A 14,391-nucleotide genomic window follows, 5' to 3' on the forward strand; every position below is an offset into this window, starting at 1 on the left:
TCTCTCACCTGTCACTGCATCATCTTGGTACAAGTTTGTTTTGAGAAGATCATAGACATCTTGCCGTGCAGTGCCCATTGCAGCCAAACCCAACCCTAGACAGCCACCGTGCCGGACAATCTTCAAGACAAAAAGGTGTGTAGAGGAAGATTAGCAACCTTTATTAATATTAACAAAAAAAAAAAAAAGCGAGTGAAGAGGGAAAAAAAAACAGTAATACAAAATTTGCCCATTTACTAATATGTACTGTACTTCTATAAGATGATCTCAGTCTTCTATTCACATTTAGGGATAAATTAAAAATTAAAAAGCATTTGCAAAGATGAGAATTAACCCCCAATTAGCAGAAGTATACACTGACCCGCATGGTTTCACAAAGCTGGGGGGCATCACCAATACAGTGGATGCAGATGGTACACATTCAGTTTTGATTTTGTATAATTAAAAGCCCAGTTGGGCAACAAAACCCCAACATTTCATTTTGCAGGGCATAAGGGCTGTTTATTACTCCCCAGGATTCCAGAAGTCTGTTTGTCCTCACTCACCCCATAAGCTACAGCCATGTCACCCTTACAGCACATAGTGAACTAAGCACAGGCTGGAGTCCTGATGTACTTTTGAAGGATAAGTTCTCTTTAAAAAAAAAAAATAAATAAAAAAACCTAATAAATGCACATTTTTTGCAGGTAAAAAATATGCATTTACTATTATTTTTTGTAAGAGCCTGAAAAGCATTGTACTTGCGATCAGCAGATCGCAGGTGCAACACAGGACTCCTACAATAAACGTTCTGCCCACATATCATATGGGCAAGCAGTTTCACAGACACAAGAAGAATCAATTAACTACCATGGCACTCAACAGCGCCCTGGTAGTTCATTGAGAACTACAAGTCAACAGCCACAGAGGATGTCAGTACTTGTAGTTCATTCATTCACAGAACTCTGTGAATGAATGACACGACCTGCACTGTTTTCAAATACTGACAGCAGGTACATGCCAGATCTGTAAATTTGTAGATCGTACTGATAGGTTCTCTAATTCAAAAAATAACGCCCATTTTAAAATTCAAAGCCTTACAAATTGCTCTACTTCTAGAGTATTATATATGTTGACATGTCCATGTAAAAAAATGTATATTGTTAAAACTAAGAGGCAGCTCAAAGTGCGAATAGGTGAACACTTTAGAGATATTAAATCGAATGATCCTGAGAGAAATTTAGCTCAACATTATGTTAAATACCATGGTGGTAAACTAGAGGGCACTGAGGTCAAAGGAATCTATGCACTTAATTTCCTGCAGAGAGGTGACTTTGACAGAACTTTTAAAACGTGAAAAACATTGGATATATAAACTTGATACTTTATCCCCTAAAGGGTTAAATGTTGAATTTGACCTTCAAGTATTTTTGCAAAAATAAGAAGATTTTCAGTGTAAATTTGTTCCCTGTCATTTGTGGATGTTGAGGATAGCTAATCAGAAGCCCATCAATATGACATTGTAGGAATGCAAGAACATTTTCTTCCCATTGTGTATATTTATTTGTGTTATATGACCAGTTATTTGCTTGTTATTTTAGTTCTTTTTCCATTCAGCTTAATTGCCACCAGGTGATTTACATATATGGGTGGTAACAGGCCTTTTATGAGTAATGCAAGTAAGGTAGGCATCTCATTGGTCCTGATGAAGCTGAGTGAGATACACCCGTTGGCGAAACGCGTTGACGTCATAGGTCAGATACGTCACTTCCGGCCGGACACATTGGCGCCACACACGCAGTCCTCCAGGGGAGGCGGCAATACATGTTAGCCACGAGCGGTGTCAGGCTGTACAAGCACCGGGAGGGGAGTGGAGCCCGTTCATCTGTAGTTCAGATGGTGGCAGCTGCCTCCAGGACCATGGGCGGTTATCCCTATGATGGAAAGAGTATCACCTAAGACACGGGTGGTGAGTGATGTGCAGCACATTTAAAATGGGAATACGGCGCATGTACGCCATTGCATATCCAGTTTGAGTGACTCTCTCATTGACTTCCCACATGTCACCTATTTATTTCAGGATGGGGACATCATGTCAAATTATCTGAAGGTGCATCGCACCCCATGTTTATTACAAGGCAAGGATGATCCTGTATTTCAATTACAACATCTCCATCAAGGAGGTCTGCAGCCCGCATGTTGCAGTGAAGAACCCCCTTGTGGCAGGGTCCTGCCATTTTACAATATTATGGAATTTATACAGTGACAGTACTACGGTTATCAAGTTTATTCTGTTTAGTAATATGGACATGACTGCTGCTGTTTGAGAACCCACCACTTACTCCTGCTATATTTACCTACCGTAACTACTATCTATTCTGGTCACTACCCAGTTAGTGGCTGTGGAGGCAGATTGTCTTTATACACCAATATGTTCTACAGTTCATATATACCTCAAGCGTTCACCCGTTACAAATCTGCATTCCTCACCTACACTTCCTCCCTCCACGCTGCCAAGCAAGCTTACTTTGTGACCCTCATCAATACCCTCTCCTCCAGCCCTCGCCGGCTCTTCTCTACTTTTAACTCTCTACTCTCTCCGCCCCCACCTCCACCCAGTACCTCACTCACCGCCCACGAGATTGCCAACCACTTCAAAAACAAGATTGACGCAATTCGTAGGGAAATCCCCACTGCTCAGACTTCCACCCCACCTAGTATCCCTCACACGATAACCCCCTCAACACTCCACTCCTTCAACCTTGCTACCACTGAAGAGGTCACTAAGGTCTTCTCTGAAGCCTGCCTCACCACCTGCCCCCTTGACCGTCCCCTCACAACTCCTGCGGTCACCCTCCTCCTCCATCCTACGCTCCCTCACTCACATCTTTAATCTCTCCCTCTCTACTGGCGCATTCCCCTCCCCTCTGAAGCACACGCACATCACGCCCTCATCATACTTAAAAAACCCTCCCTGGATCCCACCGACCTGAACAACCTTAGACCCATCTCCCTGCTCCCATTTACATCCAAACTCCTCGAGCGCTTAGTCAATAATCGCCTGAGTTCCCACCTCACTGACAACAACATCCTTGACCCCTTACAGTCTGGTTTCCGTCCCCTGCACTCCACCAAAACTGCCCTACTCAAACTCACCAATGACCTGCTAACCACCAAAGCTAATGGCGACTATTCAGTGTTCCTACTCCTCAACCTCTCCATGGCTTTTGACATGGTTGACCACCCCCTCCTCCTCAAAAAACTACACTCTCTTGGCCTCAGAGACTCCGCTCTCTCCTGGCTCTCTTCCTATCTATAATAGCGCCTCTTCAGTGTTCCCTATAACGCTGCCACCTACCCTTCACTCCCCCTCTCTGTTGGGGTCCCCCAAGGTTCTCTCCTCGGGCCTCTTCTCTATCTACACCTCCTCCCTTGGCCAACTGATACACTCTCATGGCTTCAACTACCATCTCTATGCCGATGACACGCAAATCTATCGCTCTACCCCTCGCCTCACCCCGTCCGTCTCCGCCCTGATCACTAGCCTACTGATCGACATATCGGATTGGATGTCACTCCACTTCCTCAAATTAAACCTTTCCAAGACAGAGCTCCTAGTTTAACCCCCAGCCCGCGCCCCCCCCTCCCCGCCCGACTTCTCCATCACTACCAACAATGCCACCATCAGTCCCACCCCGCAAGCCAGAGTACTAGGTGTCATCCTAGACTCCAATCTGTCCTTCCAGCCCCAGGTCCAATCACTGACAAACTCATGTAGACTCCATCTCCGCAACATCTCCAAAATACGTCCGTTCCTAACCCCGGAAACTACTAAGCAACTCATTCACTCCCTTATATCACGACTTGACTATTGTAACTCCCTCCTCACCGGCTTACCTCACCACAGGTTATCCCCGCTTCAGTCTATCCTGACCACTGCGGCCAGACTCATCCACCTTACTAACCGCTCCGTATCCGCCACCCCTCTCTGCCAATCCCTCCACTGGCTTCCGATTGCCCAACGGATAAAATTCAAAATGCTTACACTGATGTACAAAGCTATCCATAACACTGCCCCAAACTACATCACCAACCTGATATCCAAATACCACCCAAAACGTACCTCCTACTCTCTAGTTCCCTGGTCTCCTCCTCCCATGCCCGTCTCCAGGACTTCCCCCATCCTCTGGAACTCCCTACCCCAATCCATCAGACTATCACCCACTCTCTTCTCCTTTAGGCGCACCCTGAAAACCCATCTCTTCAGGGAAGCCTACCCCGCCCTCAGCTAATTGCCGATCTCCCCCACTCTTCCTACCACTCCATCCCCCACAGTTATTTCCTCCTGTACCACTATCCCCTCCCTCCTAGATTGTAAGCTCCAAGGAGCAGGGCCCTCAAACCCCTCGTGTATCGAATTGTATTGTTACTGTATTGTCTCGTGTACTGTCTCCCATTGTAATGTACAGCGCTGAGCAAACTGTTGGCGCTATATAAATACTGTATAATAATAATAATACCTGTTAAGGTTTATTGGGCAATATATCCGCTACCTGGTGCATTGATCAGCCATATACTGCAATGCTTGTAATGCCATAATTGGTACAATTTTTTGAAACACCCCGTTTGGCAGTGTAACCATTGTGTCAGTGCTGCACTTGTATTAGACCAGTGTTTCTCAATTCCAGTCCTCATGGACCCCCAACAGGTCATGTTTTCAGGATTTCCATTATTTTGCACAGGTGATTTGATCAGTTTCACTGCCTTAGTAATTACCACAGCTGTTTCATCTGAGGGAAATCCTGAAAACATGACCTGTTGGGGGTCCATGAGGACTGGAGTTGAGAAACACTGTATTAGACCTATGTCACTATATCTGCAGCACTCCATAACATTGACCGGTCAGGACGTCTGTTTTTAAGTGATTTTAGGTCAATTTTGATGTATTATCTCATCCTGAGAGATGGTGAACTGAGGTATTTACCTTATATGTCCAACTGTGTATTGTGTAATAAAGCATAATTTTTTTAATTACTTCTGAGTATCGCATTCTGTCCAATATGTAACCGCTTTTCTGTGAATCTCTTTTCACGCTCCTTTTTGTTGTATGGTGTTTTAGTTACTTGGCACATAATGTACATTTAGCGATACATGTTATTCTATAAGCCCCTTAATTTTTCTATTTTTAACAGGGAGAAGATTCCTTGCCTGATGTCAACAGGAGGGCTCAGATAGTGGAACGGCTGCAGGTCTGGGAACATGTTACAACCTAAAAAGGAGTAGAACATGTTCCGAAGGGTGATCCTATCCTTTAGGGTAAGTATAGCTAAAACTATTTATTTAGTTTTGGATAAAGCAAGGGGAATTCATGTCTTAGACAGTTGTCCCTAAAACAAGTGTGGTGATTCAGAAAGCAATAGAAAACTGCCAGGTCTAAGACTTTTCCTGTCAATAATTTAAAAAAAAAAAAAAAAAGAAGAAGGTGGTTTTGCCTAGAGATACCGTAATACACACCAACCCCACAGAACACCAATGTTTTAGCTAAGGAATATATAAATATCCCAAATTGGCACACCCAGAACATCATATCACCTTCAGAACATCATGCAAGATAGTGCAAATAAATGAAAAGTACAAAATATATCACCTACAGCAGTGTACAGCATACAGCAGGGTAGAATATACAAAGTATTGTAAAGTACAGCCTTCTGCAGCCCATAGTCTCAATAAACCTCTTAAGAGCAGCAGACATACAGAGAAAAAAAAACACAGGGCCACCATAGTGTAGTAATATCACAAACCACAATTTATTGATGAAAGGAAAAGTGGGTCACCAGCCCCCAGATGACATCCATTATGAAGAAATGTGCAGAGCAGAGCTAGTGCTGACATCATCACGTCCGCTCAAAGGAGCAGTGTTTGTGATACATGTCTGTCTCTGCTTCAATTTTGGGAGTACCATTCCTTTCATCAATAAATTGTGGTTTGTGATATTAACACACTATACAATCAGAATTTGCATTCTCCTTTTAGATTGACCAAAACTAAGTTATAAAAGTGCAAACCTAAACAAATAGTATTAAATCAGGTAGATTCTTTTATGCATAGTGATTTAAAGGAGACTGCGCAATCAGATTGTATAGTGTATGGTTAGCTTAAAAGAATCAGCAAATGTATACAGACCCAGTGGCAAAGCAATGGTCTCAATACACTGCTTTGTCATATAATAAACTGCCAATTAAACAGATCAGCCTCCACTCTAATCATTTCCCAGCAATATCTTGGTAACTGACAACTGTCTTATGGTAGAAAGCATTCCAGCAAAAAAAGACAGCATAGTCAACATATTGATGTAAGAACACACCAATGAACAGTGCACAGATCTACACTGATTATTTAGTGCACTGCAAGTACTACCCCAAAACCACTGCAACTCTCACTAGTCTAAAAGACTGTAGGAGACCATAATTATACGTAATCCACAGAGCTTCCAAAATGAATAACAGTAAAAACGTTTGCAACTCACTTCCCTGCAGCACAACTTGCCTCTCTATTTCTGAAGCTAGCCATAGATCGTTTGAAGAGTTAAGCATGGACCAGCTGTTCCTGTTCAGAAGTAGGTCATAAAATCGACTTCTGTCTACCAGGAATTTTGAAAACTTTTGTTGATCAGTGGCTGCAGCCACTAATCAGCCTACTGTGAAAGGAGAGAGTTCCACTGTCAGAATACAATGTCCCAGCAGGGGATGCCTCCTTTGTGTGGATGGAAGAATCTGTTCATTTTTTTACTGAATGAAAAGAAAAATAATCCTCTATGTCCAGTTTAAGAGTGACTGCAGAAAACATAATATGGGCTGAAAAAAGGACACAACTGTAGATTAGCAGGCTCAGGAACTAAGAATATTGGAATACAAGATAATCAGCAACAAAGTCATTTTCAAGCAGTAGTGTGAGTAGCTGTACAGTAAACTTAATTTAGAGGGAAAAAAAACTGCATCCCTATATCTATGTATCTAAAGACTTCTTTTACATTGGCTGAAGTGCACCTTTAAAATTAGATTTCTCTACTACAATAATGCTTACAAAAACTGAGCATGCCTGTCTAAAATTATTTGGCAACATTCAGTTACAGGTCAGAAAAACTTACATCATTGCTTGCATTCTTCAACTGGTTAAGTAGATAGTCTATTATGTCACCTCCATGATTGGCATGAATAAGTCCCAAAGCGTATAAGCCCCCCCCTTCCTGGTATGCCGAGCCAGGTGATGTATCCTTTGGCAAATAAGTAGCCATAAGCTGTAGTGCCTCCTTTTCATGTCCCTAATGATAACAAAACAATGTAGTCAAAAGCAGAACATGAGAATACAAAAAAAAAATTATATGTATACACACGATGCCTGCCTATACTATACACGCACATGAGCTTTAATGGCATCCCAGTCTTAGTCCATAGGGTTCAATACTGAGTTGGCCTACCCTTTGCAGCTATAACAGCTTTGACTCTTCTGGGAAGGATGTCCACAAGGTTTAGGAGTGTGTCTATGGGAATGTTTGACCATTCTTCCAGAAGAGCATTTGTGAGGTCAAGCACTGATGTCGAATGAGAAGGCCTGGCTCACAGTCTCCGCTCTAATTCATCCCAAAGGTGTTCTATTGGGTTGAGGTCAGGACTCTGTGCAGGCCAGTCAAGTTCCTCCACCCCAAAGTCGCTCATCCAGGTCTTTATGGACCTAGCTTTGTGCACTGGTGCACAGTCATGTTGGAACAGAAAGCGGCAATCCTCAAACTGTTCACACAAAGTTGGGAGCATAAAATTGTCCCAAATGTCTTGGTATGCTGACGCCTTAAGAGTTCCCTTCATTGGAACTATGGGGCCAAGTCCAAGCCCAACCCCAACAAAACAACACCACACCATAGTCTCCCCTCCACCAAACTTTACACTTGGAACAATGCAGTCAGGCAAGTACTGTTCTCCTGGCAATCGCCAAACGTAGACACATCCATCGGATTGCCAGACAGAGAAGCATGAGTCACCACTCCAGAGAACACTTCTCCACTGCTCTAGAGTCCAGTGGCGGCGTGCTTTACACCACTGCATCCAATGCTTTGACTTGCACTTGGCGATGTAAGGCTTGGATGCAGCTCCTCGGACATGGAAGCCCATTCCATGAAGCTCTCTACGCACGTTTGTGCTACTTTGAAGGCCACACGAAGTTTGGAGGTCTTCAGCTATTGACTCTGCAGACAGTTGGCAACTTCTGTGCTTCTGCATGCACTGACCCTGCTCTGTCATTTTACGTGGCCTACCACTTCGCACCGTAGTTGCTCATTACCAGTTGCTTCCACTTAGTTATACTACCACTAACATTTGACCATGGAATATTTAAAAGCAAGGAAATTTCACAGATGGACTTATTGCAAAGGTGGCAACCTATCAAAGTACCAAGCTTGAATTCACTGAGCTCCTGAGAGAGACCCATTCTTTCACCTGAATCCAATTATTTGGAGGGGTATCCCAATACTTTTGGCAATATCTTAATGAACACAAGAACAATTAACAAAATTTTGACAAAACTGTGTTTTATAGAACCTTTGTTTAGCTTATTACATGAAAGTAAGGTTAATAATATAACTTAGATTACAAAATCTTCAGTTTTACTCAAATTAGTTGATGAAAAAAACGAATACACCCACAACAAAAACTACATCTAGTATTTTGTATGACCTCCATGATTTGTAAGGACAGCACCAAGTCTTCTAGGCATGGAATGAAGAAGTTGGCGACATATTGCAACATCTATCTTTTTTCCATTCTTCAAGAACGACCTCTTTTAGAGTCTGGATGCTGGATGGAAAGTCATGAGCAACTTGTCTCTTCAGAATTCCCCATAGGTGTTCGATTGGGTTCAGATCAGGAGACATACTTGGCCACTGAATCACTTTCACCCTGTTCTTCAGAAATGCAACAGTGGCCTTAGATGTGTGTTTTGGATCATTGTCATGTTGGAAAAGTTCACGATGACCAAGGGCACAGAACAATGGTAGAATCTTCTCTCAATATAGAGCAGTGCATCTGTGAATTCATGATACCATCAATGCAGCTCCAAAACACCAGCAGTAATCATGCGGCCCCTCAGAACGACACTGCCACCACGTTTCACTGTAGGCGCCATGCATTTTTATTTGTACTCCTCATCTTTATGACACCATACAGTTTTAAATCCATCAGTTCCAAAAACATTTATTTTGGTCTCATCACTCCAGAGTACAGAGGCCCAGTAGTATTCTTTTTCAGCCTGGGCCCTGGCAAATTCTAAGCTGGCTTTTTTGTGCATGGGCGTGCCATTCCTCTGAAGTGTATGCCGTATTGTGAACTTGAATAGCGATTTTCTTCAACCCTTTTCATCAGAAGATGCTCCTGTTGAGGTGTTACCTTCCGTGCACAGCCTAGACATCTGAGATGGTTCAAGTGCCATCTTTGTTAAATTTTTGTATCACTTTTGCTACAGTATTCTGACTAGTAAAACTACTAAAAGTAAAGCATTGCTGATCTTCTTGTAGCCTTCGCCTTTCATGTGTAAAGAAACTATTTTCTTTGTCAGGCCTTGTGACATTTCTCTTCCATGTGGTGCCACTGTGGACAGAATGCAATGAGAAAGGGTTTTCTTTGTTAAGTAACACCCTTTTATAATAAACTGTCTGCTGGATACCGGTTTAATGAATAATTAGACAACTGTAGTTGAATTCTTGTTAATTAGGATTTTGTTGTCTAAAATTTAGCTTTGCTTTTGAGTCTTTAACCGGGGTGTATTCATTTTTGCAACATGGTCTTGAATGAATTTGTTAGGAAAAATAATGTTTTGTGTGTGCAAATTAACAACTCTTGTTTGCAATCAATGACCCGCATTTGTGGGAGTATTTTGTAGTATAATGTCCAATAGAAAATGTTGATTCTGAAATGAAAGTAAAGCTTTCCTGACAAATCTGTTGGGGCCTACTCATTTATGCTGAGCACTGTGATTATATATATATATATATATATATATATATATATACATATATACATACATACACATACACACACACACACACACACACACATATATACATACATACATATACACACACACACACACACACACACACACACATATATACATACATACATACATACACACACACACACACATACATACACACACACACACACACACACATATATATATATATATATATATATACATACACACACATATATATATATATATACACATATATACACATACACACATATACATACATACATACATACATACACACACACACACATATATATACACACACACACACACACACACACACATATATATATATATATATACACACATATATACACATACATACACACATACACATATATATATATATACACACACACGCACACAAATATATATACACAGTTGTGTTCAAAATAATAGCAATGTGTTGAAAAGTGAATAAAGCTCAGAATCCTAATAGGTTTTATTTCCATACACACAAATGCATTGGGAACACTACACATTCTTTTCCAAATCAAAACGCGAAGAAAAATACATCAAATTTGTGTTGTTCCTCTAAGTAAATTGAAGAAAAGTGAATATTAGACGGTTCAAAAAAATAGCAGTGTTTGTATTCTTCTTTACAAACTCAAACATTCACTATATAAACTGAAAAATGTTTGACGATTTTGCTTTCCTCTGAATCACTTAATTAATATTTATTTGTATAAGCACTGTTTCTGAGAACTGCTGTACATCTGTGTTGCATGGAGTCAACCAACTTCTGGCACCTGTGAACAGGTATTCCAGCCCAGGATGATTGGACTACATTCCACAGTTCTTCTCTATTTCTTGGTTTTGCCTCAGAAACTGCATTTTTGATGTCACCCCACAAGTTTTCTATTGGATTAAGATCCGGGGATTGGGCTGGCCACTCCATAACGTCAATCTTGTTGGCCTGGAACCAAGATGTTGCACGTTTACTGGTGTGTTTGGGGTCGTTGTCTCGTTGGAACACCCATTTCAAGGGCATTTCCTCTTCAGCATAAGGAAGCATGACCTCTTCAAGTATTCTGATGTATTCAAACTGATCCATGATCCCTGGTATGCGATAAACAGACCCAACACCGTAGTATGAGAAACATTCCCATATCATGATGCTTGCACAACCATGCTTCACTGTCTTCACAGTGTACTGTGGCTTGAATTCAGTGTTTGGGAGTCGTTTGACAAACTGTCTCCGGCCACTAGACCCAAAAAGAACAATCTTACTTTCATCAGTCCACAAAATGTTGCGCAATTTCTCTTTAGGCCAGTCAATGTGCTCTTTGGCAAATTGTAACCTCTTCAGCACATGTCTTTTTTTCAACAGTGGGACTTTGCGGGGGCTTCTTGCAGATAGCTTGGCTTCACATAGGCGTCTTCTAATTGTAACCGTACTCACAGGTAACTTTAGACCTTCTTTGATCTTCCTGGAGCTGATTGTTGGCAGAGTCCTTGCCATTTTGGCTATTCTTCTATCCATTCAAATGGTAGTTTTTCGCTTTCTTCCACGTCTTTCAGTGGTTGCCATTTTAAAGCATTTGCGATCATTTTAGCTGAGCAGCCTATCATTTTCTGCACTTCTTTATGTGTTTTCCCCTCGCCAATCAACTTTTTAATCAAGGTACGCTGTTCTTCTGAACAATGTCTGGAACGACCCATTTTCCTCAGAATTTCAGAGAGAAATGCACTGTAACCAGAATGTACAACATTTGCTGCCTTCCTTCCTTAAATAAGGGCAATAATTGCCACCTGTTTTTCAAAGAATGAATGACCTCACTAATAGAACTCCACACTGCTATTATTTTGAACATGCTCCTTTCAGTTAGTGATTCAATTACACAGAATCAGCAGCATGCATGTCATGACTGTTGGATTTCTATTACTCTACTACACCTGCTAGTAAATTATTTGCCATGTAGAAATATCATTTCTACCAAAAACAGTGATTGATCAGGTTAGTTAGCAAAGTGTCGGATGCAGTGGTGTAAAGCACACTGCCACTGGATTCTAGAGCGGTGGAGAAGTGTTCTCTAGAGTGACGAATCACCCTTCTCTGTCTGGCAATCCGATAGACATTTCTGAGTTTGGTGGTTGCTAGGAGAACGGTACTTGCCTGACTGCATTGTGCCAAGCGTAAAGTTTGGTGGAGGGGGGATTATGGTGTGGGATTGTTTCTCAGGGGTTGGGCTTTGGCCCCTTAGTTCCAGTGAAGGGCACTGTTAAAGCGTCAGCATACCAAGACATTTTGGACAATTTCACGCTCCCAACTTTGTGGAAACAGTTTGGGGATGGCCTCTTTCTGTTCCAACATGACTGCGCATCAGTGCACAAAGAAAGGTCCATAAAGATATGGATGAGTGACTTTGGGGTGGACGAACTTGACTGGCCTGCAGAGTCCTGACCTCAACCCGACAGAACACCTTTGGGATGAATTAGAGCGGAGACTGTGAGCCAGGCCTTCTCATTTGACATCAGTGCCTGACCTCACAAATGCTCTTCTGGAAGCATGGTCAAACATTCCCATAAACACACTCCTAAACCTTGTGGACAGCCTTCCCAGAAGCGTTGAAGCAGTTACAGCTGCAAAGGGTGGGCCAACTCAATACTGAACCCTATGGACTAAGACTGGGATGCCATTAAAGTTCATGTGTGTGTAAAGGCAGGCATCCAAATACTTTTGGCAATATAGTGTGTACACACACTGCCAAAAGTATTGGGACACCCCTTCAAATTATTGGATTCAGGTGTTCCAATCACCTCCATGGCCACAGGTGTATAAAATCAAGCACCTAGGCATGAATAATGCTTCTACAAACATTTGTGAAAGAATTAGTCGCTCTCAGGAGCTCAATGAATTCAAGTATGGTACCGTGATAGGTTGCCACCTATGCATTCGTGAAAATTTCCTTGCTACGAAATATTCCACGGTCAACGGTTAGTGGTGTTATAACAAAGTGAAAGCAACTGGGAAAAGCAGCAAAATGACAGAGCAGGGTCAGTGCATGCATGCAGAGGTCGCCAACTGTCTGCAGAGTCAATAGCTATAGAACTCCATACTTCGTGTGACCTTCAGATTAGCACAAAATGGACTTCCATGGCTGAGCAGTTGCATCAAAGCCTTACACCACCAAGTACAATGCAACGCGTCAGTTGCAATGGTGTAAAGCACACCACCACTGGACTCTAGAGCTACACCTTGTGGACAGTCTTGATTTGAAGCGGTTATAGCTGCAAAGATAGGCCAACTCAATATTGAACCCTACGGACTGGCACCCCGGTCAAACCAATCCTGACTTCGAAATTATGCAGTGAAGTCGCACAATTTCAATGTTGGATGACATGCCGATTTGAGGTGCGATTTGCAAGACATTGGACACAGATGTCTATGTAAATCGAACCAAAAGTAGTGAATGCACTACTTTAGAAATCGGTGCAGCTCTGACCAAGTCGGAAGCACACAGATATGGCCGTTGTATTTACAAACAATAGGGTGCGACTTGCCATGTGATTTGAAAGTCGTACGGCATGCAAATCGCATGCCAAGCCACACTCAGTGTGACCAGGGACTAATGGGACTGGGATGCAGTTAAATTTCATGTGTGTGTAAAGGCAGGCATCCCAATACTTTTGGCAATATAGTGTGTGTGTGTGCATATATATATATATATATATATATATATATATATATATATATATATATATATATATATATATATATACACACACACACACACACACACACACACACACACACACACACACAGTCTTGAAAAAGTATTCATACCCCTGGAAACTTTCCACATTTTGTCATGTTACAACCAAAAAGGTAATTGTATTTTATTGGAATAGTATGTGATAGACCAACACAAAGTGGCACATAATTGTGAAGTGGAAGGAAAATGTGGAAGGAAAATGATGAATGGTTTTCAAAATGTTTTACAAATAAATATTTAAAAAGTGTGGCGTGCATTAGTATTCAGCCCCCTTTACTCTGATACCCCTAACAAAAATCTAGTTGAACCAATTGCCTTCAGAAGTCACCTAATTAGTAAATAGAGTTCACCTGTGTGTAATTTATTCTCAGTATAAATACAGCTGTTCTGTGAAGCCCTCAGAGGTTTGTTAGATAATTATTAGTAAACAAACAGCATCACGAAGGCCAAGGAACACACCAGAGAGGTCAGGGATAAAGTTATGGAGAGGTTTAACACAGGGTTAGGGTATAAAAAATATCCCAAGCTTTGAACATTTCACGGAATACTGTTCAATTCATCAAAATAGAATATGGCACAACTGCAAACCTACCAAGACATGGCCTTCCACCTAAAC

At 41.7% G+C, this 14,391-nt stretch overlaps 1 protein-coding gene across 1 annotated transcript in view; it reads right to left on the reverse strand.

The window, feature by feature from the left end:
• PSMD1 (proteasome 26S subunit, non-ATPase 1) overlaps positions 1–14,391 on the reverse strand; it is a 159,522-nt gene that overhangs the window by 106,229 nt on the left and 38,902 nt on the right. The window contains exons 12-13 of the mRNA XM_089685437.1: positions 7,127–7,300; positions 9–120 (exon numbers count right to left, since the gene is read on the reverse strand). Of these exons, the coding sequence (XP_089541563.1) occupies positions 9–120; positions 7,127–7,300 (286 nt within the window). The remainder of the gene's footprint in view (positions 1–8; positions 121–7,126; positions 7,301–14,391) is intronic.

This window comes from Staurois parvus, unplaced genomic scaffold, assembly GCF_062004578.1.
Source record: "Staurois parvus isolate SC_StPar_1 unplaced genomic scaffold, SC_StPar_1.0 ptg000376l, whole genome shotgun sequence".
Classification (NCBI taxonomy): Eukaryota; Metazoa; Chordata; class Amphibia; order Anura; family Ranidae; genus Staurois; species Staurois parvus.